This window comes from Tauraco erythrolophus, chromosome 3 (genome assembly GCF_009769465.1).
Source record: "Tauraco erythrolophus isolate bTauEry1 chromosome 3, bTauEry1.pri, whole genome shotgun sequence".
NCBI classification, from domain to species: domain Eukaryota; kingdom Metazoa; phylum Chordata; class Aves; order Musophagiformes; family Musophagidae; genus Tauraco; species Tauraco erythrolophus.
The window spans coordinates 104754457-104777187 of NC_141467.1; the positions used below are offsets into that span (position 1 = coordinate 104754457).

The window sequence follows — 22731 nt, forward strand, 5'->3', positions numbered from 1 at the left end:
GCCCACCCCACTGCGGAGTCCAGCTGGGTGCTGGGTCCCCAGGGAGCCCCAGCGCTCACCCACCTCCCTGCTGCTGCTTTTTCCTCGCTGGGGTGTGATGGAGAGGGGGAGCAGATGGGCAAATCCGGCTGCTCCCGGCATCTCTTGGCAAGGGGACATCCCGTAGCTGTCCCCTAAATTGCACCCGTGCACGGGAACAGCATCCATCCCTCCAAAATCCCCATGGAAACTGTACCCACGGATGCAAAAAGCCATTGCACCGGCCATGCAGGACTCGGCTCGGCACAACGCTCCCCCCTGCCGCGCTTGGATTTGGAGGGTCCTCCCCCCCAAAAAAAAACAACCCCAAAAGAGTCGGTTTGGGTCTCCTAAGGGAGACTAAACCCCGGCTGGGATGGGGAGAGGTGGGGGTCAGGGTGCAGCCAGCCATGGGAGACCCCGACGTGCTGCAGGAGCGCTCAGCGCTGCTCCCAGCTCATGTTTCCACTCGCCGCACGGCTCCGCTCCAAGAAATCTCCTCCCAAACCCAAAGGGATGGAGCGGGATGGATGCAGGTGGGCTCTGCACGGTGACTTGCCACCACTGGCCACGCTTGTTCCCAAAATCTGGGCTGACCTGGATGAGGGCACGTCACATGATGGCATTAAGCTCCTCAGGTCCCCGTGTCACCTCGTGTCCAGGAGGCAGCAGCAGAATCATCATCTGCAGGAGGACCGATGGGGATGGGAGCCTCTTCCCAGTCCCGCAAGCATCCAAGGAGCCCGGTGGTAGAGTTGGCCTTCAAGAAACCAGTTGAAAAGGTGATTTATTGGCAAATGAAAAGATTTCAAACAAAGCCACTTCCCAGCAGGAACGGGGAGGTGTTTCCCCGCACCACTGCCCAGGCTCTTTGCCAAAACGATGTCCCGGAAAAGCAAGATGAGAAGGGGGGTGCCGCGTCCGGCCGCGGCGTCCTGAGGTAGGTGCCAGGGTTGTGCCCGGCTTTGGCTTTCCTGAGCTGGTTGGCTGCCACGGGGTCCGGTCTTGCTCACAGCCGGGGCTTGATCTGCAGCTGTTTGCCTGGAAGGAGGAAAGGAAAAAGATGGTGGGAGGTGGGTGACATGTTTGGACACCTCCAGGCTTCTCCTTGCCCGGCTGCGGTGGGTTAACGCACTGGAGATAGGTGCAGGCACCGGCGCTGGGGATGTAGGTGGTCCTCCAGCCGGGCAGCACCCGACCCCACAAGCACCCACAGACCTCACCTCTGCCACCCTCCTCGAGACGGGCGTTTTCGGAGTCCGGCAAAGTTCTCTTCCGTCTGGCGCTGCCTGGGAACGGAAAGGAAGAAAAGTGGAGAAAGTCATCAAGGTGGGTACGAGGTGCCATGGAAAACCCTTGGGATGCAGGTGCAGGAGCATCCTGCATGAAGCATCCAGCACGGGGACGTGTCTCTCTACGAGCCTGGAGATAACGTCCTCCTTTGCCATGGCCAGGATGGAGGTGGGTGGTTCCCCTGAGCATCCTCAGCCCCCCGCAAGCGGCACGGGACGGAGGTGCTGGCAGGTCCCTTCCCACTGCAGAGCAGTGAATCTGCTGTGAAATCCCCAAGTTATGGGTGAAAAAGAACATAAAAAGTAGCCAAAGCTTCAAATTGTGGCTTTAGGTGAGCATCACAAGAGGTCCAAGGAAGAAGTTAACTCATGCTTGGTGCTCTGGCCATGCCCAAATCAGCCCCAGCATCCTCCCCAGGATGTTCTAGGTGATGACTTCTGCTTGCTGGAGCACTGTGCCTTCCCCAAAGAGGGTCCCAGATGCTCATATAAAGCCAAAACTCAATGAAGCTCCTCTGAGAGGTGACCTCTTTGCAGGACGAGTCCATCCCATGGACCAGGGGGGACGGTGTGAAATCCTCCTCCGTTTCAAGCGCAACACTTGGCATGTCTTTCTGGAGAGGTTCTCCTATTTTCCCTCCCTGAAGGGTGTGGAGACATGGTTATGGGGTTTGCCCTGCCAGACCAAAGGGTGGGCAGGAGCGTGGTGGTCACTTGGGTGAGGAGAAGACACTGAGATGAAGGCAGATGGGAAAAGGAGGAGGTTTCGCAGAAAAAAAAGGACCCACACTTGTTGAGCGATGAGGTTGAGTGGGAAAAGTTGCCTTTCCCTTGGGATTACGGGAGATGGAGAAGATCATGGAGGAGCTGGAGGGAATCCAGTCCAAGGCCCATCCAGACGCAGATGTTCCAGTTGAGCAGCACACAACTTGCCCATATCTTTGCGAAAACCCACCATCGGCGCTCCCTGCCGCATCCCACTTCCCAACGACGACGCCCAACACGGAAGGTGGGACCACGGGCACCTTCCAGCAGCCTTGAAAGCCCAAAGGAGAAGGTTTTGGGGCAAGGGAGGCAGGAGGAGTGAGGACCCCGAGCAGCATCCGACACCGGGGAACCCACCAAGAGTTTTTCTTTCCTTTTAAACTCGGGCAGACAAAGTTGCTCGGAGTCTGTGCCGCCGTGGCAGTGATCCATCGCTTTTGAGCTAATTTATGGAAAATAAAGAGGGCTCATTTAGCACCTTTCCACCCTTAATATAACACCCATACATCAGAGGGCTGCACAGCCGCCGCGACAGACTCGGCTATTAGTCACCGGCAACGCAGCCGAATTCGGCTTCGGGGAACGGCAACGCCGAGCAGACGCCCATCGCACCCCGCTCAGCCTCTGGCCACCCTCCTAACATCCCAGCAGACCCCAAGAATCTCTTTTCCATCCAGCCAGATGGTTTGTCCAGCCTGGGATTTCCAAATCGTGTCCCAGTTGTTGGAATTAAGGTCCAGTAGAGCTGCTGCTCATCAACGGGTCAAAACCAGCATCTCCTCGCTCCTGCCCCACCAGTGACCGTGGCCCTGGTCCAACAAGAATGGTGGGAATGGCTCAATTCCCACCCCCCCAATCCCAAGGAAACCTCATTAGCTAATATCCGTGCAGCGGCACGAAAGCCACGCTTTGCAATTCAAAGCAAATATGATTAGAGAAGTAGAAATATAGATTTCTGGGAAAAAAAAAAAGTGATTTTTTTTTTTTTTTAAATTGACCGTAATTAGCTTCCCGGCTTCGGTACGGGGGGTTGCAAGGAGCCAAGACACGTTCAGAGCATCCACACCTGATTTTAAACGTGTTCTGCAAAAAAACCCAAACAATCGAGGAGGGTAAAAAGGAAATAAAACCAAAAGAGGTTGAAAAAAGGACTCAAGTTTCTCACCTCGGATGGAGGGAGACGCTGCTCCTGGAAAGGATGGAGCAGTGGATGCTTCATCCCATGGGGAGCAGCTGGGGACAGGCGAAAGACCCTGCCACAAAATCTGGGGGACGTGGAGAAAACGGGTCATAACTAGATTTAAAAAAGAGATTTTCCGCTCCTGCGCACGGAAGATCCTGCCAACGGCACGATCCATCTCCGGTCGCATCTTCCCCCTCCACCCAACGGCTCCGCGTTCCGGCAGCCGCCGCAATCCATCTTCCAGGAACCAGGTATATAATTTCTAGTTAGCGAAAGCCGGGCTAAGAAACTCCTTTTTTCACGACGATGATGGAACTGCTTCCAAAGGGAAGACCCGAGGCCGGCTCACGAGTTCTCCGTGGAAAGCCGACGCGCTGTTGCTGAGCTTGTCAGCCCCGTCGGAGAATTAGGATTTTCCGGCGTTCTTCCTCCTCGATGAAAATCAACATTTGTTTTGCCTAAGGAGGTGTCAGGTAGATGGAGAAACTTGCCACTCTTCACAGGGGAGAAGGAAAGGAAAAGGAGGAAATCTAATGGGAATATATTATCAAGTCCGAGGAGTGGACAGGGCAGTAAATCACCCTTCAGGTGGCACCATTACATCTTCCAACAAAACGTGGCCTTCTCCCAGCGCCGCCGATCCGAGTGGCTCCAGCTCGGAAGTTAAAACCAAATTTGTTTCCTCCACACGCTGATATAAGGGGATTTAAAGGTGGGGAATCCCCTTGGATGGGGGATAAAAGGAGGTAGGTCTGGTCCTTGTCCCCACATCCTCTCCCCACCCACTGCTCCCGATCACCAAGGGTTTAAAAATCCCTTTTCTCCCCAAGTTGTGAGGCTGGGAGGCAGCTGGAGATGCCCCACATCACGGGTGGAAGACGCCCCAACCCCAAAGTCAAGGGATGCGGGGGAAGACGGGTCACTCACAGCTCTCCAAACTTCACCATCCGGCTATGATCTAGATCCAAGATGATCTTTAAGGTCCCTTCCAACCCAAACCATTCTATAAAAAGCTTTGCCAGAGGGAAAACCAGTTACATGGATGTTTTCCCTTCTCGATCAACTTCCAGCCCGATGGGATGTTTGGTCTCCATCGCTCTCCCGATGGTGCTGGAGGGGTTTTATCCTCTTGAGAGCTGAGCCTGTAGGAAACAATCCCAAATGAAAAAAAATAATCCCATTTCCCAAAGGAAACAGCAGGCTAACGAGGTGGCTGCAATTAGCCGGAGTGTTAATGGCCAGTCAGCCAACGGTCTGGCTGTTAATGGTTCGTGAAGCCAACATGGCTTCACTAAGGACAAATCCTGCCTGACAAATCCGGTGGCCTTCTGCGATGGGGTTATAGTGCTGGTGGGTAAGGGAAGAGCAACTGACATTGTCTACCTGGACATGTCCAAAGAATTTGACATTGTACCACACGGCATCCTTGTCCCTAAATTGGAAAGACACAGATTTGACGGATGGAGTATTGGGTGGATAAGGAATTGGCTGGATGGTCGCACTCAAAGAGTTGCGGTCAACGGTTCAATGTCCACGTGGAGGCCAGTGACGAGTGGTGTTCCTCAGGGGTCAGTACTGGGACCAGTGCTATTTAACATCTTGGTTGGAGACATGGACAGTGGGATCGAGTGCACCCTCAGCAAGTTTGCAGATGACACCAAGTTGTGTGGTGTTGTGGACATGCTGGAGGGAAGGGATGCCATCCAGAGGGACCTTGACAGGGTGGAGAGGCGGGCCTGTGAGAACCTCATCAAGTTCAACAAGGCCAAGTGCAAGGTCCTGCACATGGGTTGGGGCAATCCCAAGCACAAGTACAGGCTGGGTGAAGAATGGATTAAGAGCAGCCCTGAGGAAAAGGACTTGGGGGTGTTGGTTGATGAGAAGCTCACCATGAGCCGGCACTGTGCGCTGGCAGCCCAGAAAGCCAACCGTGTCCTGGGCTGCATCCAGAGCAGCGTGGGCAGCAGGTCGAGGGAGGGGATTCTGTCCCTCTGCTCTTGTGAGACCCCACCTGGAGTACCGTGTCCAGCTCTGCGGACCCCAACACAAGAACGACATGGAGCTGTCGGAGCGGGTCCAGAGAAGGCCACAGAGATGATCTGAGGGCTGGAGCACCTCTGCTCTGGAGACAGGCTGAGAGAGTTGGGGCTGTTCAGCCTGGAGAAGAGAAGGCTCCGGGGAGACCTTCCAGTACCTAAACAGGCTACAAGAAAGCTGGAGAGGGGCTTTGGACATGGGCATGGAGTGACAGGACACAGGGCAATGGATTTAAACTGAAAGAGGGGAGATTTAGATTAGATCTGAGGAGCAAATTCTTCCCTCTGAGGGTGGTGAGGCACTGGCACCAGTTGCCCAGAGAAGCTGTGGCTGCCCCATCCCTGGAAGTGTTCCAGGCCAGGTTGGATGGGGCTTTGAGCAACCTGGTGTAGTGGGGGGTATCCCTGTCCATGGCAGGGGGGTTGGACCTGGATGATCTTTGAGGTCCCTTCCAACCCAAACCATTCTACAACTCTATGATTCTAACCTGGATGTTTGAAGCAGGGACATGCTGGAGGAGATGTTCCACCGCTGCCTGGCAGTGCCCATCTCCTGCCATGCTTGTAGAGCAGGACATCTGCGGTGGGACATGTCTGTTCTTAATTCCTTCTTTTTGGAGGAAAAAAGACACGAGAAAACCAGTCACAAGATGCAGCTGTGGGAGAGGGGCCTCGCTGGGTTGAGGGCATGGCAGAGATGCTTTGAGGTCTGCTGCTACATGACTTGACCATGAAGACATATGGTGAACACTACATCTGTTCTTTACTGGTGAGCTGAAGCTTCTCCTGAAGAAGAGGGGATTTCACCATCTTGGAGGGCTTTTCTATCTCCAGTTTTCAGGTCACTAAAGAACTCAGGGGGACAACGAAAGGGCTGCCCAGAGGCAGTGGTCTGAAAGAGAGAGCTCTTCAGAAACCCTGAGCGAAATCCAAAAGCTCTGGTCTCCAGACCCTCCATCGCAGGTGGATGAGACCCAAAAAAATGGATCAAAAAATTAATATAGATGCAGCGGATTTCAGTCCTGGCAAAGGAGCAGGACTTGGCAGGTCTGAAAGTCGCCCGCAAATCGATAAGGGAAGAGGATTGAAAACGTGCAGGTGGTTTGGTCCAGGCAGAAAGCAAATCAGAGACGAGTATTTTTGACGGCCTTTTGTGGGATAAGAAAAGATGACTGATTCAGAGCGAGAGCTCAATTAGAAAAAGTCCCAGCATTCATCAGGTTTACTGGAAGTTTCAACTAAATTGACCACTTTGCAATAAGGAAATGAAACAGCAGTGAAGTCTCTGATCTTTGGACCTTCTCAGAGACACCAAGACACGAGGGAATCCAACCGCAGCCTTCAACGACACCCCAACGCTTGATGGTACCCCAGGCCTGATGGTGTCCTGCAGCAGGATCAGGGCTTTAGTAGGAGATGGAGACGGGAGGATGGAGGCAAGGGTTGCCAGATAGAAGGCATCGCTGCAGAGGGATGGGCAAGGTCCATCAGAGACTCCCCTTCCTCTGCTGAAGTCCATCAGCCTGAGTACCAGCTCCTCTGTCTCTCTGGGTTTGGAAGGAAGTATCCATGACCAAGAAGAAGATGTCTGAAACCAGCATCCAGGGTGGCTGAAAGCAACCTCTCTCCTGAGACCCTATCTGCAGTGCTTCGTTCAGCTCTGGAGTCCCCAACACAAGAAGGACATGGAGCTGCTGGAGCGGGGCCAGAGGAGGTCATGGAGATGCTCCGAGGGCTGGAGCACCTTTTCTATGGAGACAGGCTAAGAGAGCTGGGGCTGTTCAGCCTGGAGAAGAGAAGGCTCCGGGGTGATCTTATAGCAGCTTTCCGGTATCTAAAGGGCCTACAACAAAGCTGGAGAGGGGCTTTGAACAAGGGCGTGTGGTGATAGGACAAGGGGCAATGGCTTTAAACTGAAAGAGGGGAGATTTAGATTAGCTCTAAGGAAGACATTTTTCCCTCTGAGGGTGGTAAGGCACTGGCACAGGTTGCCCAGAGAAGTTGTAGATGCCCCATCCCTGGAAGTGTTCAAGGCCAGGTTGGATGAGGCTTTGGGCAACCTGGTGTAGTGGAGGGTGTCCCTGCCCATGGCAGGGGGGTTGGAACTGGGTGGTCTTTGAGGTCCCTTCCAACCCAACCCATTCTATGGTTCTATGATTCTATCACCTAAACCTCCCCCACTGCAGGGACCTCCACCAAACAGCCCCCAAACCCCTGAGGACCTGCTGAGTCAGGAGGAGAAGATGCAATTGCTAATGACCCGAGTGGATCCGGCCCGTTAAGAGGAAACCAATTAGGCTGAGCCGCGTTGTCCAGCTCGAGGGCTGGGCACAGCCCGCTACCTGCAGCTCGATAGATTTTTGCATTAGAAGAAGCAATTCTATTAGAGGTTCGTTAATTCAGTTATGAAAGAGTTTCAAAGCTCTCTAATTAAAGTCTCCCTGCACGCCCAACGGAGCATGCATCGGCCGGGGGCCGGCGAGGGAAGCATCCGCCTGCAGCAGGAAAACACGGCAAAGGCAAGATCAGGGCATCCATGGGAGCATCCCATGACCAGCTGCCAGGTGCATGGACCACCCTCTCCATGAAAAGAAGGATCTGTCAAGTGCCAGGAGAAGAGCCGAGAAGGTACCACGAAGGTCCGCACTGCTCCAGAGCCCTCTTGGCTGATGAACTGTGAGACAGGGAGGGTTCATGGGCACCAGCAGGAAGGAAGACGAAGATCTCCTGCACCCCTGTCCGGACACTGCTAACTTGTTCTACAAGAGCAGAAGACCTCAAGGGAAGGCAGTAATGGGAAGGCCGATTTAAGGACAACAAGGTACCTCAAGCACACTCCTAACTCCCTTTTTCTTCCCCCACAGACCTCAGGGCTTGGTGTCCTGCTGCCCTTCTTCTCCTTAGCTTGTCATTGTCTCCTTGGTGTCATCTGGTGAAGATCTGGGAAGTCCTGTAACTCTCGTGAGCTCTCACCATGACCATCAAACTGCCTCCATCTGCTCCTGCCACTTCCTAAGAGGTTCTGCCAAGGAAAACATCGCTGGCCATGTGTCCTTGACTTCCCAGCTGTCACCAGCAGAGATGTGATGAGCTGCACCTTTTTGTTGAGGTTTAAGCAGAAGGTCGGACTCGATGACCTCTCCTGGTCTCTTCCATCCTATGATTCTAAGGGCTGGACTTGGACCTGAAAATAGCCCAGGGGCTGCAGGGGAAGGAAGACTACTGAGGTGTGGTCATCCCATACACACTGGTGGCATCTCCATGGAAAAGGTCTTGCCAGGTGGATCCTGAGTCAATCAGCCACCGGAGCAGAACAAAGGGCCCACAGAGGAATCTGTGGAGAGGGAGAAGCTCTTGCAGCAGAAGCCTTCATGGCATCTGCTCTAGCAAGACCTCCGTCATGGTGGGCCCATGGAGCACCAGCTCGCTCTGCTGCAACACCTCTGCTGCACCAGCGAGCAAATGGCACGTGACATGTAACAGCCTTAGCGCTGGCACATGGATGGAGCACCCTGGCAGTCACATGAACGCATGGAGATCACGTAGCTGCCCCCCGAAACAAAGGAGATGGTTTATCTGCTCCTCGCATGCCTGAAACTCACTCCTGGCTCTCCCTCAGCCTTCCCAGCTGCTTCCACCCTGCGGCTCCTCAAGCCACCTGCAAACCACCAATAAAGCTCCAGAGCTCTCACTAATTAGGAGAATATGGCAAATGGGGAAACTGAGGCACGCAGATGTGAAACACACTATCCTGCTAAAACCCATGTTCCTGCATAAAGATTTCAGCTGCTGTTCTTGCCAGCAGAGGCTAAAATTACTGACTGGATATCTCAGATGATCTGCAACTGTCTCCCACCAGTCTGATCTCCTCCAGGGACCCATGAGGGCACCAGGAGCAGCCCTGTGGAGCCACGTGGTCCACAGCTGAAAGGCTACATGGGAACAACCCAAGGCAAAGCAGCCCTCAGCCCATCAGCCCCCTCACTCTTCCCAACCTGGTGGGTGATCTCACCTTCCATTGTCCCACAACCCTTATTAGATGCTCCACTGATCTGTCTCCACAGCTTGCTGAGATTTTTCCTGCTGTGAGCACCCAGGAGGCCTGGAGCAAGCAGGGCTAGAGCAGAGTCAAGGAGTTCTTGCCACTCTTTGGGTGATGCTCCAAGACCTTCAAGCAGGTTCCTTGAAAGTCGAGAGGTCTAGGAAAGAGCTTCTCCAGGACTTAGGCCAGACTCTGGGGAAGTGTCCTGGTTTCAGCTAGGACAGTTTTTTTAGCAGCCGGAAGAGCTCTGTGTTTGGGATTTAGTCTGGGATTTGATATGAGAAGAATGTTGACAGCTCACTGATGTTTATAGTTGGTGCTGAGACATCAAGGACCTTCCAGCTTCTCATGTTTTGGCCAGTGTGGAGGAGCACAACAGGCTGGGGGGAGCATGGTCAGGACAAAGGGTCCACAACTCCCCTTGGGATTTGGACTTAGACTTAGGATTGAGGGCCAAACTGGCCAAAGGAATATTCCATATCATGGCCAGTATATAGCTGAGGGTTGACTGGGAAGTTGGGAAATTCTCTGCGGCTCTCTTGGACTCTCAGAGTTCTCTCTCTTTTCAGGCCCAGGATTGCAGTGTCAGGACTTACCTGTCTTGGGATCATGTGCCGGGATGGGACAGGCATTGGTCACCGGGTGGTGAGCAATTACACTGTGCATCACTTGTTTGTATATATCATCATTATATATGCATATTCATATATTCATATATTATTTTATCATTATTACTTTTAATTTGATATGATGATTATTATCAAATTGTTCTTATCTCAACCCATGAGTCTCCTTCCCTTTCCCCCTTTAATTCTCTCCCTGCTTCCCCAGGAGATGGGAGAGGCTGGGTGAGCGGCTGCCACGGTGTTCAGTTGCCAGCCGGGTTAAACCACAACAAGAAGAGAGGTCCATTCCAGTGACCAACTCTCCAAGAGAGGTCTGACAACAAGTGGTCATAACAACCCCACCAGCAGTGGGGGAGTCCCACCAGGACTGTGCAGAGAGCGGGTGCTGTCGATGACAAGTCAATGGAGGGAACTCAGAGGAGGAACATATAGAGGAGGAGCAGAAAGGCTAGGAAGACTCTGTGGGACAGAACAGCTTCCTTCAGCCAAGTCATGAGAGATCCAGAGGCCATGGAGGTGGTCTCACCTGAATAGGAGGCCAGGGAGGTGGCCTCATCTGAAGAGGAAGCCATAGAGGTGGTCCCACCCAAACAAGAGACCATGGAGGTGGACCAGCTGCAGGTTCAGCCGTTGACCCATGACTTCATCATGGCCAAAGTCTTTTCCAAAGAGAGGTAACAAATCCCACCAGGAAGGCCAAGACCTCTGCTCTCCACCAGCTAGGACTCAAGGTCTTCAGAGAAGCCCAAGGTGGCTCAGATGCCTCCTGAAGGTAACGGGGAAGGAAGAGACAGAACTGGGGGGTTTCTGTCTGGAGAAGACTAACAGGGAATTGCTGTCTTCAACTACCTTCAACTGTGCTCAAATAATCTCGGTCTTCAGCTGCCTTGAGGTGGTTGGAATTGAAGCCAGACTTTCCATGGAGGTGCACAAGGGATAACGGATCCATATAAGAAAATGATATAAAAATTGTTCCCCCGGATAAACAAAAGGCTTCAGATTTATCATGAAGAAGCCCGATCTCAGCACCGAGGTCTGCACTAAACGCTTCATTAGCAGAGCTTTTTAGGATCGGGCTAATTTGGAAGCGCTACGAAAATATCCAACACGTGTGAGACCACACTTGGAGCTCTGCGGGCTTCCCAGTACAGAAGGACATGGACATAATGGAGTGAGCTGAGTGGAGGCCACCAAGATGGTTAGAACTGGAGCATGGAATGTACAAGATGTTTGTGACCACACAGAGAAACCAGTTCTCTGAATTTTATCCACAAAAACATTTCCTCCATGACCCTACCGAAAGCAGCAACATGCACCGGGGTCAAAGCTGACAGAGGATGCCAGCTCCTGTTATCCCAGAACAACCCCCTTGTGTCCTAGCCCTCCATCCTCAACCACGCAGATGCTCTCTGGAAGGCTCTAAGGCATCTTCTGCCACCAGCTCACACCGATCAAAAGAGTTGATTGCCTCACCTGGCTGTCAAAATAAGTTTTGGACCAAAGAGCTGGTGGTAGAAGCAGCGTTAAAGGAGATGCTGCAGGTGATGGAGATCCCATGAGACCCTTGGCACAGCCAAGGGGGACTGGTCACATCCATGTGGAGGGCTGGCATCACCGGCTTTCTCTCAAATTCCAGGAGCTGGGGATGGATCCGGCACCAAGGGGTTGTCCATCCCCACAGCCGCGTGCCCCATTGAAGGTGGCTCTCAAGCACGGGTCGAGCCCGATGGAGAAGGAGGGGAAGATTTGCATTTCCAAAGTTATTCCTCCAGAAGTGAAAGCTGTAAACAAACCCAGAAGCGCCGCACCTCCACGAATTCCTCCCAAGCCAAAGCGTTTGAGCGTGCTCAGCGGAGCCGTTAAAAAAAGACTGTAGCGAGCATCTTCCATTAACGTTACGACCGTGAAATATGACAATAAAATGATGGCCGTATGGTCGCAAATTTGCAGCCCGCCGAGTTGCGAGGGGTTTATCGTCACTCAAACGTGCAGAGAGCTGTAAAATGTTTACAGAAAGGGTCGTTTGCAGCTATAAAATCCTCTTTTCTCTCCTAAACAAGGCTGAGTGGAGCCATTTACAAACCCCTGAATGTTCATCGGGGGAGAGGGGAACATCTGTTCTCTCCAGGAGTTTTCCGTGATCTTCTCGAACAAATTAACTAAAATGGGTGCTTTCTAATTAAATTAGCACTCGATTGGAATGGTTCGCATTGGTGCGCTTGCTCACAATTAGCGCGGGGAGGCCAGTTAGGCTCCAGCGCAGGCTATTTAACTGGAAGGTGAAATATGGAAAAGCCCATTACCTGGAATTCCAACGGGTGTCGGAGGGGTAGGGGAGCCCACGTTCCCTCCGGCTTTGCCCTCCCGGTGGAGAACATAAGGAGGTGAAGGATGAGATGCCACCAAGACTACCCTTCCTGGCAGGGATGCTTGGCTGGAGGTGGTTTGCTCTCCCCGTGCTGCACGGATGGGCTTCTTGGAGACCATTGGTGCCCTCAAATTAGTCCTCCGACCCCAAATTGACCAGGCTCCTCTTGCACGTTGAGAACCCTCCCCACAGAGGAGGACAGCAGCGGGATCAACGTCACGCATGCAGACCACCTCACTCCTTTCCACTCCCCTTTTTCTACAGCCCAAGGCCAGAGGCTGCAGACCCCCACCAAGACCCCGCGAGCTGACGCTGTTGCCCACGTTGGTCCTTAAAGGTCATCTCCAAACCCCCGCTCCAGCCCTCCCGCGCAGTGTTTTCCTTCGTTCCTCCCGCATTTACCAGGATTAGAAGGGCATTTTCCCAAATTGCAACCGTTTAACCAAGCAATTCAGCTCACTCCGTAATAATAACCTGTCCTCCTCCTTATTTACTACTCCACCAATTTGCGTGTCACCTTCAGGCTTCAGAAGCAGAAAGCCAACGTTATCCTTGATACAAAGGCTGCAGGGAGGAAGGTGCAGACCCCCAAACCCCATCGCAGACACCAGCTACCACCCAGAGCTACGCGAGGACTCATCCTGACCACCCGCTCAGCTCAAAGCAGCACCTCAACCTCACAAGCACAAGTCCTGGTGATGTGGCCACCACGAAGCGTTTGGTCCTTTGGCAGCATCAGTGGCCTCATCCTTGCACCCTCTCGGGATGATGGTTTGTTAGTGGTCGGGTTCCTTTTCTCCCATTAGGTTATGGGGGTTCCCAGCTGCTGCTGTGCCCCCAAATCCCTTAGTTTGTGCGTTGAGATGAGACTTGAATTACCCAACACCGCGCACGGGCAAACCTGGCCACCGAACAGCATCTTCGCGCCCGGACTCATCGCGTGCCATCCCCTTTGGCAGGAAAATTGCTTCATCATCAGATGATTTTATGACCATCTGCAATTCCTGCCTGGTTTTCCTTTCCTAGGGACCCTCCAGCATCTGCTTTCCTGATGCCACGTGCTCCCTGGGCAAAGATGATGGATCACGGAGGGATGCGCCCCCCGACCTCGGACATGCCAGCACCACCCGACATCCCTGGACTAAACCAGCTCCTTCTACTCATCCTCCCACCCAAACCACCTGGAAATCATCCTCCCTTGAACGTGCAAACCGGAGCTAAGAGGAAAAGGCTGGTGCCTCTGCCCTCTCAACTGAGTTATTCCAGGTCGCCAAGCGCAATCCGGGGCGTTTCGACGGCTTTCTCATCCACGGATTAATTGCTCCGCCTTCATCGCAGGGATAAAAAAACCCGATTAAGCCGCTGCTTTGGGAACGCTTCCCCGGCCCCGCCGCCGAGATCAAAAGGGAGTTGAACCAGGGCCAAGGAGAGGGAAGGAGGGAGGCGAGCCGGGGGCAAGAAATCCCTGGAAAGGGAAGCGGAGCGCTTCTCCCCGCGTCGCGGAGAGGAGCTTTCCCAGCCACAACGGTCCCTCGCCGTCTCCACCGCGGCGCGGTTCGACAGCGCCCACACTCGCCTGTGACTTCAGGAATATGTTGTTAATCCGGGGAATTCTCTTTCCGACAGCGTTGAGGCATCTCAGCCCTCCCTGGCTCGAAGCGCTCCGCGGTCGAGCCAGGCACAGCCTCGCAGATCCTCGGCACCCACTTACGGACAACGGTGCAAATGTCCCAGCCTGGCTTTCGGCGCTGAATTCATCCCTGCTCCCAGTGGAATCCCGCTCCGGCTGCACACTCGGTTGGAAGAGACACGGGATGGAAGATGAGGAGGGATGCTCCAGCTCTTGGGTTCATACTGAGCCACATCTCGTGCCAGCCGAGCTGGCGGTGGGGTTTTCATCCTTAATTGCCACATTTCTGAGCCAGACGCTGCCCCTCTTTCTCCGATGGTGCTCAGGACCTGCAGCTGCTGCACATCCCTCCGGAGAAGGACGGGAGATGGAAAGCAGGAAGCATCATCCACCTAACAGCCTCCTGCGCAGCGCTGGGAAGGACCAGGCACCATCTCCATCACTTCTGCTCCCGCGGACGTATCCTCAGAGTGCTCCAAAGTCCCATCTCTTCCCGCAGAGCTGCTGGTGATAAAGGGATTTTCCAGTGTTGGAGGTGAATTAGGAGACCAGGAGCCAAGGAAAATGTTGGAGAAGCACAAACCTTCAGCATGAGCCGCTTTGCGGAGAAACAAACATGTTTCTTCTCATCGCTTCTACAATTTCCTCCTGGTTTTTTTTTTTTTTCTTTTCTCCCACAGTCAGTTCAGTTTCAAACCATCGAAACATTTTCCTGAACTTTTCCAAAACTCAAAAAAAAATGTCGAGGCAGAAGCCGTTTGCTCTCAAGTGTCGGACTTCATAAGAAGTTTTGCTCATTCTAAAACTGTGTTTTGCAAAAAATTTCCCTGATTTCCAAAGCCTCTTCCCCCACCTTTTAATAGAAGTACAAAGCAGATAATCCCAGATTAACACAGCTTTTCCTTTAAACTTGCAAGCTGCATGGAATGTTTTTATTTCAAAGCTATTTCACACCAGGAAACACGTGCGATGGGTGGTCCAGAGGTCCAGAGATAAGTCCAGAGGTCCTTCTGTGGGTCCAGTGATGAGGCACAGCATCACTGCATCCCTCTGAAACACCTTCCTACTGGAGACTGCTATGGTTCCATCACAGGAACGAGACTGGATTCATCATCGAATAATTTATAGGTTGCCCAGAGAAGCTGTGGCTGCCCCATCCCTGGCAGTGTTCCAGGCCAGGTTGGATGGGGCTTTGAGCAACCTGGTGTAGTGGAGGGTGTCCCTGCCCATGGCAGGGGGGTTGGAACTGGATCGTCTTTGAGGTCCCTTCCAACCCAAACCATTCCATGATTCTATGATAAGGAAGAAGAAGCCGACAATAAAAGACAGGGATAAAATCCTACCGCGTGGTTTCGGGAGCAGAGCCAACGGTTCATGCCCCTGCGTGACCAGAGATGCAAATCCCAGTTTGAGCTCCTAGTGTAACTGGTTTGGTGACTCACAAGGACCACCAACCCCACCAAAACCCATGGAGAGCAGCAGGGGAATAAATCTCCTGCTTGGTGAATCGGAAGAGCTTGGAGCATGCGTGAGGAAAAGCAGAGCAAGAGCTTCCTACCTGCTTCATCCTCCGACTCATCCTCGTCCTCCTCCACTTTGCAGCTGTCGTCACCAGGAGAGGCTGAGGACTGGAGGGAGATGAAGGACGGCAGCTTTTGCAGCCAGTTGGTTGGTGAGGTGTCCGTCTCTTTCCAAAACTTCACCTCTTGCTCCGCACTGGAGGGTCCAGGTATTTCCCCATCATCATGGAGCTGGGCTGGATCATTCCTGCAGGATGCACACGTTAAAAATAGTAAGGTAAAACAAAACGATCCCGCTTGGCAATGCTGGGCATGGTACCACGTACGATGGAAGAGGCTGGGATGAATCACTGGAGCGGCACACGGAGGCTCCTGGGGCTCCATCCCAGACTGTTCCGTATCTCTGATTTCCCAGGAGCCAGCCTGGATCCGGACAGAGCTTCTCACTCCCCAGCTGGGTTCCCTGTCCTGAGCTTCCCTGTGAAATTTCCACTCTCAGATGTTCGTGGAGGCGCTGAGCTCCCATTCGGGTGTTGGCTGGGCAGAAGGAGTGGAGGAGAGGGGAGATGGAAGGTGTAGGGAGTAGGGATGGCTTGGAGATGCCCCACTGGGCTTGGCTCAGCCCCAGCCCTGCTGCCCTCCTCCGAGCCCAGCTAACGTGACACTTCAGCTCCTTTGACATCTCCAATGACTGTCAATAACTGAAAAAAAAAAACCTGAGCAGCTTCCAAGCTCAGGCAAGCTCCTTTCTCCATGGAGGATGCCAAGGAGAGGGGTGCCTTCCCGTTGTCCAGCCCTACGCTCATGTCTCCTTACCCAAAAAAGAGCAAGGAGCTATTTTACACCTCGTTCGCACTAGGGACGTGAGCTGAGTGTCATTCCAAGGCTCTTCCGTCACCCGAGATAAGTTCGGAGAGCCCGCTGAGCACTTGTCCCCCTCTGCTACCTTACAAGGCAGGGCCAGGATGAGGCCCAGGACCAGACAAGAGCATGGACCAGACCAGCAGAGGTCCCAGACCCTCTGTTTCCATCCCACCTTCACCCTCACGTCCCGCTGTGAAGAGCCATGGAGGAGCTAAGATGGCGTTTTTCCCTCCTGCTAACCAGGATTTTTAGATCTTGTCTTTTAAAGCCAAATTTCAATTTGGTTTTAATTTTAATTACATTGGGATGTAGTCGTTCTGCAGGCAGGGCTCGGGGGTGAGGGCAGAGGAAGGCAAGGATGTGCCAAGCTCAAGAAAATCTGTCTCCCTGTGAAGACGAGGACCAACGTGTCCATCATCAACCTGCGGCTCCATCCCAGCACCCAAAAGCATCAGAGAGAGCTCAGAGAACTTCCAAGGGTTAACCACAGACCCAGCCCAGCATCAAAAGGTTTTACAAAGCCTATTGTATCTCCATGCCCATCCCCACCTCTGCTTCTTCAGGCAGTGAGTCCAGCCCCGACAGTGAGTCCTTCTATGCCACGCCGAGGGCTCAACTCTGCTCCCTGCCGCGGAAGTGAGGAAGAGAGAGGAAGAGGGATGATGGTTTCCAGTTTCCCACGGAGCTATGGATAAGCTGTACCCACTTTTGGCAGTGGACTCTCCATCAGGGCTCTCCCATCTCCCAGGAGGAAGGTCTACAAAAGCCTTGGAGATACCTGGAGATGCCGAAGCCCTGGGTGGCACATTTCTAAGGATGAAGACACCCACCGGGTAGCAAGATGTGAGCTATCCTCTCTTTCCTCTCCATCAGCTCTGCCTGGGGATCTCTCCCTCGAGCACAGACCCTACCCAACCCTACTGCCCATGGTGGCTCTATCAAGAAGGCACCACATCGACCCACATCAGCAACACCTTAAATCAGTGCGTAGACAGATACACGTCTGGAAGAGGAAAGACCCGGAGCGAGCTGAGAAGAAAACTGTTTAAGAGCAGCAAAGTGACTTTCTTCTCTTCCCTACCTGCCTGTCTCCTCGCAGACCCGTCTCCACTTGGAGGGGAGGTCACCGCGGTCCCCATCTTCGGCGTCTTTTGGGTGACGTTTCTTCTGCGGGTGCAGCAGTTTGCAGTGGGCGCCTCTGGGGCAGATGCCTTTCTTGGCAAAGTCAGGGCAAACCAGCGTGTGCTTCTTCTTGCACTGCGAGGGAGAAAAGAGAGCAGGACGTTGGGAAAGACAGCGGAAGCCTCGTGGGGAACACGGCTTCCCAGAGCTGAGCTCCTTCAGGTGGCACCGACACGTTGCCAAAGGAAGTGAAGGATGTGTTGGTGCTTCCTTCTCCGTATCAAAATACCATTCCATGGCAAAATACTACTAAAAAAATAACACCTTCCTCTGGGAGATGCTACACGCTCACCCACAGCTTTCCAAGTGCCTGATTTTACGGACCCAAACCACCACAGTCTTAACAGCAATCGTCTTCCCCCAAGGTGGTGGTGCTGGGAGGTCCCAAATAGGTTACAACAGGGCTGGAGAACCTGGTTTTGGAGAGGACGCAGAGTTTTCTTGTCCCAGACATGCTTGAGACTTGAGGAGGAGCAGGGAAGAGCAGGAACAAAGCATGTTCCTTTTAGGACTTATTTTGGGATCACAGCCTGGACCACCCTCACAGGTGGCCCAGGGCTGGAGCTCAACCCGCTCTGCTTGGGGCTTAGGAATCATAGAATGGTTTGGGTTGGAAGGGACCTCACAGACCATCCAGTTCCAACCCCCCTGCCATGGGCAGGGACACCCTCCACTAGACCACATTGCTCAGAGCCTCATCCAACCTGGCCTTGAACACTTCCAGGGATGGGCAGCCACAACTTCTCTAGGCAACCTATCAAGATGTCCACCCCTAAAAGTGCTTCTGAGCTCCCAGCCCAGAACTTTGGTGGCTTCCAGCAGCAATGCTCACAGCCATCCCCACAGCGCCTGGCTGTACTGGTGGGAGGGAGATGTTGGCAGTGCTCCACAGCTTCTGCTGGACAAGGCTTTCTGATGGGAAATGGCACTTTTTGAAAGTGGCAAAGGCAGGAGAGAGATGCAGGCAGGGCAGAAAAGGTGCCTTCAGGTGTGATTTCTATCTGGGTGGCTGGGAATGTTGGCCGGGAGAAGGGAGAAGCCTCTCCCCAATCTCCAATTGTTCCCAACGGTGCGACATCAACATCCAGCGATCCAGAGAGCTCATCCCAGTGTATCCCAAGGGATGCACGGTGGGAGCAGGTCCTGGAGCCCTGCTCAGCCCTGCTCAGCCCCGCGTAGACCCACTCCCACCCAGGATTCTCCATCCAACCTCACCCAGCTTGGCCCTTGCAGGAGCACAGGCATGTACCACGTCATGACACCCATGGCAAGACACAACCCAACAGACATGGTGCAATGAAGGCTTCCCAACACCAGGATCCATTCTCCTCTTGACCTTTTCCATGAGCAAAGACACCGATCGCTTTTTCCCTGCGGATTGTCCTTCCACGCTTGGATGCCCATGTTGGAAACCTCTTTACTAGAGGGTAGCACAGATGCTTTGCAGAATTTGGGGGAAAACAGGAGAAATCCACGAGAAGAGAAACATTCAGAGGGTTTCAGCGCGATCACTCTCGCTTGTTTATAAAAATGCATCTTCCCGACGATGCGGGATGTAGGTGAGCTCCTGCCCTTTTAACGGAACTTGACTTTGGGGGTATGGGAGTATCTCCCGGCGCTGACCTTTGGGATGAAGTGGCCGCCCCGCTGAGCCATGGGAGCTCTCTCTTTGAAAGGGCACAGGGGTTTGGCAGCTCTGCTGCCCGGGGCCGGTCGCTGAAGTCGGCATCGGAGCAAGGAGCTCGTCTGCTGGAGGCTGGGGATGGCGTTGAGCAGCAGGAGGGCTGGGGATCCAGACGGACACACGGACACTGGCTCAACAGGGGGGACAGTGCGGTGACAGCACCACTTTTCCACTGAAAATTCATTAAAAAACCCATAATCTCTGTTTAATTCTTCTGTAAGAAGTTTCTCCATGAAATCACCCCCTTCTTCAGCTCAGAGATCATCTGCACAGACAAGACCTGCAAACCTCTATGGTTTATCTTCTCATTCTCCTTTTCCCCACACGCTTTGCTTGAAGCAGTTCTTTATATGAATGAAAAGTGATGGATGATGATGTCTGCCAAGAAATTACACAGCTCCAGCGGTGCAGGATGGGCAGAGCTGTCGAGCCCGCTTTGCCAGGACAAGTGGATCCCAAGGAAAGCAAGGGCAAAACCTCAGGATTTCACGTTTCATACAATATCGGGCAGCAAAACAAGGAGAGATGGATTCTCAAGCTGTGCCATCACCTTCCTGATTGGCATCAACGTGAAACAATTCCCGGATCATCCTTACAGCTGGATCCAGCTCTAGTTCAACGGCACTTATCTCACGTGACGGCAAGTTGGCCTGATGGAACATCAGATCTACTGCACGCTGGAAGGTCTCTAGCCCACCACCACCCTCAGCTCTCCATCCTCGCAATGATGGTGACACCCTGGAAACCTCCTATTAATTATGAACCCACTTGAAGTTGATTACTGCTAATTATCATCAGGGTGGCAGCTCTTCAGAGCCTCTGCCCAAGGATGTGAGATCACAGAATCATAGAATGGTTTGGAAGGGACCTTAAAGATCATCTAGTTCTAGATGGGCAAGGACATCTTCCACTACACCAAGTTGCTCAAAGCCTCATCCAACCTGGCCTTGAACACTTCCAGGGATGGGGCAGCCACAGCTTCTCTGGGCAACCTGTTCCAGTGCCTCACCACTCTCAGAGGGAAGAATTTCTTCCTTAGATCCCATTGAAATCTCCCCTCTTTCAGTTTAAAGCCATCGTCCCTTGTCCTGTCACTACATGTCCTTGTCAAAAGTCCCTCTCCAGCTTTCTTGTAGCCCCTTTAGGTACTGGAAGGTGCTGGAAGGCCTCCATGGAGGCTTCTCTTCTCCAGGCTCAACAACCCCAGCTCTCTCAGCCTGTCTTCATAGAAGAGGTGCTCCAGCCCTTGGAGGACCATCTTCATGGCCTCCTCTGGACCCTCTCCCACGTCCTTCTTATACTGGGGGCCCCCGAGCTCCCGTATAGTGGTTCCCAGCACAAAATGGACTTGGGAAGCAGAAAAGAAGGAAAAAAGAGCCCTGGCCTCAAAAAGCCACACGGATGCATCACCCTCGCGGTGATGGCGCTATGCTGGAGAATGATGCTCTTTTGGGGAAAAGTTGCGAAACGCAGGGGAAAAGCCGAGAAACACAACATCCCAGGGACCAGTAATAAATCCCCGCCGGGGAACGGTGCCATGGTCCCAGCTGGGTGCCCGGAGTGGGCTGCGTCACCTCCCCAGCACAGACCTCTGAGCCAATCGTTCTATGGGACCACGTTTACTGGCTCCATGGCAAAAAGATACTTAATAAAGAAAACAAACCGTGAGCCACTAATCCCGGGGCCGTGTCCTCGGCTCAAGTTTCTAATGGCTTTTCCATGCCACTCCCAGCACCCGGCTAACGTCCTTCCAGGGCTGGGATGGTGAGGCTGGGATCACCTCCCCGCCAGGCTCGGTGGCTGGAAAAGCCCCTTCTGTTTATTTACGGCAGCTCTTCTGCTCTTGCCCCGCGTGCCAGCGCAAACATGCCGGGGCTGGGTTGCTCCGAGGGGGTTTGCTGCTCGCCGGGTGTCAGGTGGGGTGAAGCCGAGTGGGGTTGCGGGGTGGCGGGCACGACCTCGCGCCGGGGGCCATCCGATCCCTTCCACCTGTTGGGGTGGCTAATTATACCCCCGTGGGACCCCCGCCAGCCCGCAGGTTGGACCATAAAAAGAGAAAAAAAAAAACCCTCTGGACTCTTCCAATAGAGACAACAGAAAACTCAGAACACCCCAAAAATTCCTGGGGAGAAACCGTCCGGCTACATCGGGTGCTGATGAGGATGTCAACATCCTGCTTGACTCTGTCCCCATCCCAGTCTCCCCGCTCCGGGATTCCCCCCGCAGCCCAGACGGGCAGCGGTGCCCGGTGCTGGGATGGTGCCCAGCTGGCAGCCCCCGCGGTTGGGACTCCTCTCTGGCTTCCAAGGCAGCTCTGGGTGAAATTCAAGGTGCCACTAACGACCCACAAAGCCTTAAATGGCCCAACGGGGAGCGGGACGGGGACGAGGGGGTTTTGCAGGCACGGCCTTGTTTAGCACGGACCTGGCAAAGAAGGAGGCAGCAACTGGTGCAAGGTCTCGGCTCGGCCTCGGGAATGACGTTAATTAACATTTTCCATGAAGGAGCTTGGCAGGAGGTGGAGGAGGGCGGGAGGAAGGCGAAGCTGGGTTACTGGGCCAACCAACAACCACCCACTGACCTTATGGAGTGGGGATGAGAGATCCCATCCAGCCTGGCATTCTCAGTTCCGTTCCACCAACAGTTCGCCCAGGTTGAACTTCTCAAGTATCTCCAGGCTTGTCTCATCCCCAGCTCCATCGCTCCTTTCCCAGTGCCAGGGGATGGCGGGTGACAAGGGACCAGCGGACGGACAAGAGATGGCAAAGCGCTGGTGTGTCTTCCCATCTCCTTGGGCCCGTGTCCATCTCTCCGTCCATTGTGATGGACACAAGAGTCCAGCTCCTGCCTGGAAACTGGAGCACTGCGGTGATACTAGCACCCAGGAGACCTTCTAGGGAAGGGGAACATTAAAATCACGAGTTGATCCCCAAAATCCAAGTGCCTCAAGTCAAGTGCTTTCTATTTTCTAAAGCCCTCTGGATGTCCGCGCGGCTTCACCAGAGCTGTTACAGGTAGCCCCATCGCCGAACAGCAGGATTAACTGGTTGGATTGATGTCAGGCTGGTTTAATGTCCCTCTTACCCACCACATCTCAGCACTAAGTGGCTGTTGGGAAGCTATTGCTGGAGGTGGCGGAGCCGTTTTCCGACGCCGCTCGGAACTGACAGCCAGTAAATAGCTTTTTTTTGATGGCTTTTTTATAATTGGGTGCAGATGGAAGCAGCCTTAAAAAAAAAATTAAAAAAAAATCCAGCTCCCTGTCGTTAAAACCTGGAGGACAACACATCCGAACATCATCCGAGCTGTGGAATAATGATGGAGAAATTTAGCCAACACAATTATCCTAAGGAATTTGCTCCAAAACGGGCTTCTGTCCCCAAAACAGAGTTTGGTGGCCCAGCAAAATGCTTGCAGGGAAGCGATGGCTTCTGATGGCCTTCTCCAAATGCTCACTTGGATTTGGGATCTACCAAATGCTCTATAGGATCTACTGCAAAGCCGTGAACCTTCTTCCTTGG

At 53.4% G+C, this 22731-nt stretch overlaps 1 protein-coding gene across 1 annotated transcript in view; it reads right to left on the bottom strand.

The window, feature by feature from the left end:
• Window positions 1–386: 386 nt before the first annotated feature.
• The window catches only part of ZC3H3 (zinc finger CCCH-type containing 3), a 199282-nt gene continuing 176937 nt past the window's right edge, over window positions 387–22731 (bottom strand). Inside the window, exons 11-14 of the mRNA XM_086609604.1 lie at window positions 17426–17601; window positions 15519–15727; window positions 1242–1307; window positions 387–1059 (exon numbers count right to left, since the gene is read on the bottom strand). Of these exons, the coding sequence (XP_086465730.1) occupies window positions 1028–1059; window positions 1242–1307; window positions 15519–15727; window positions 17426–17601 (483 nt within the window). The 3' untranslated portion in view covers window positions 387–1027. The remainder of the gene's footprint in view (window positions 1060–1241; window positions 1308–15518; window positions 15728–17425; window positions 17602–22731) is intronic.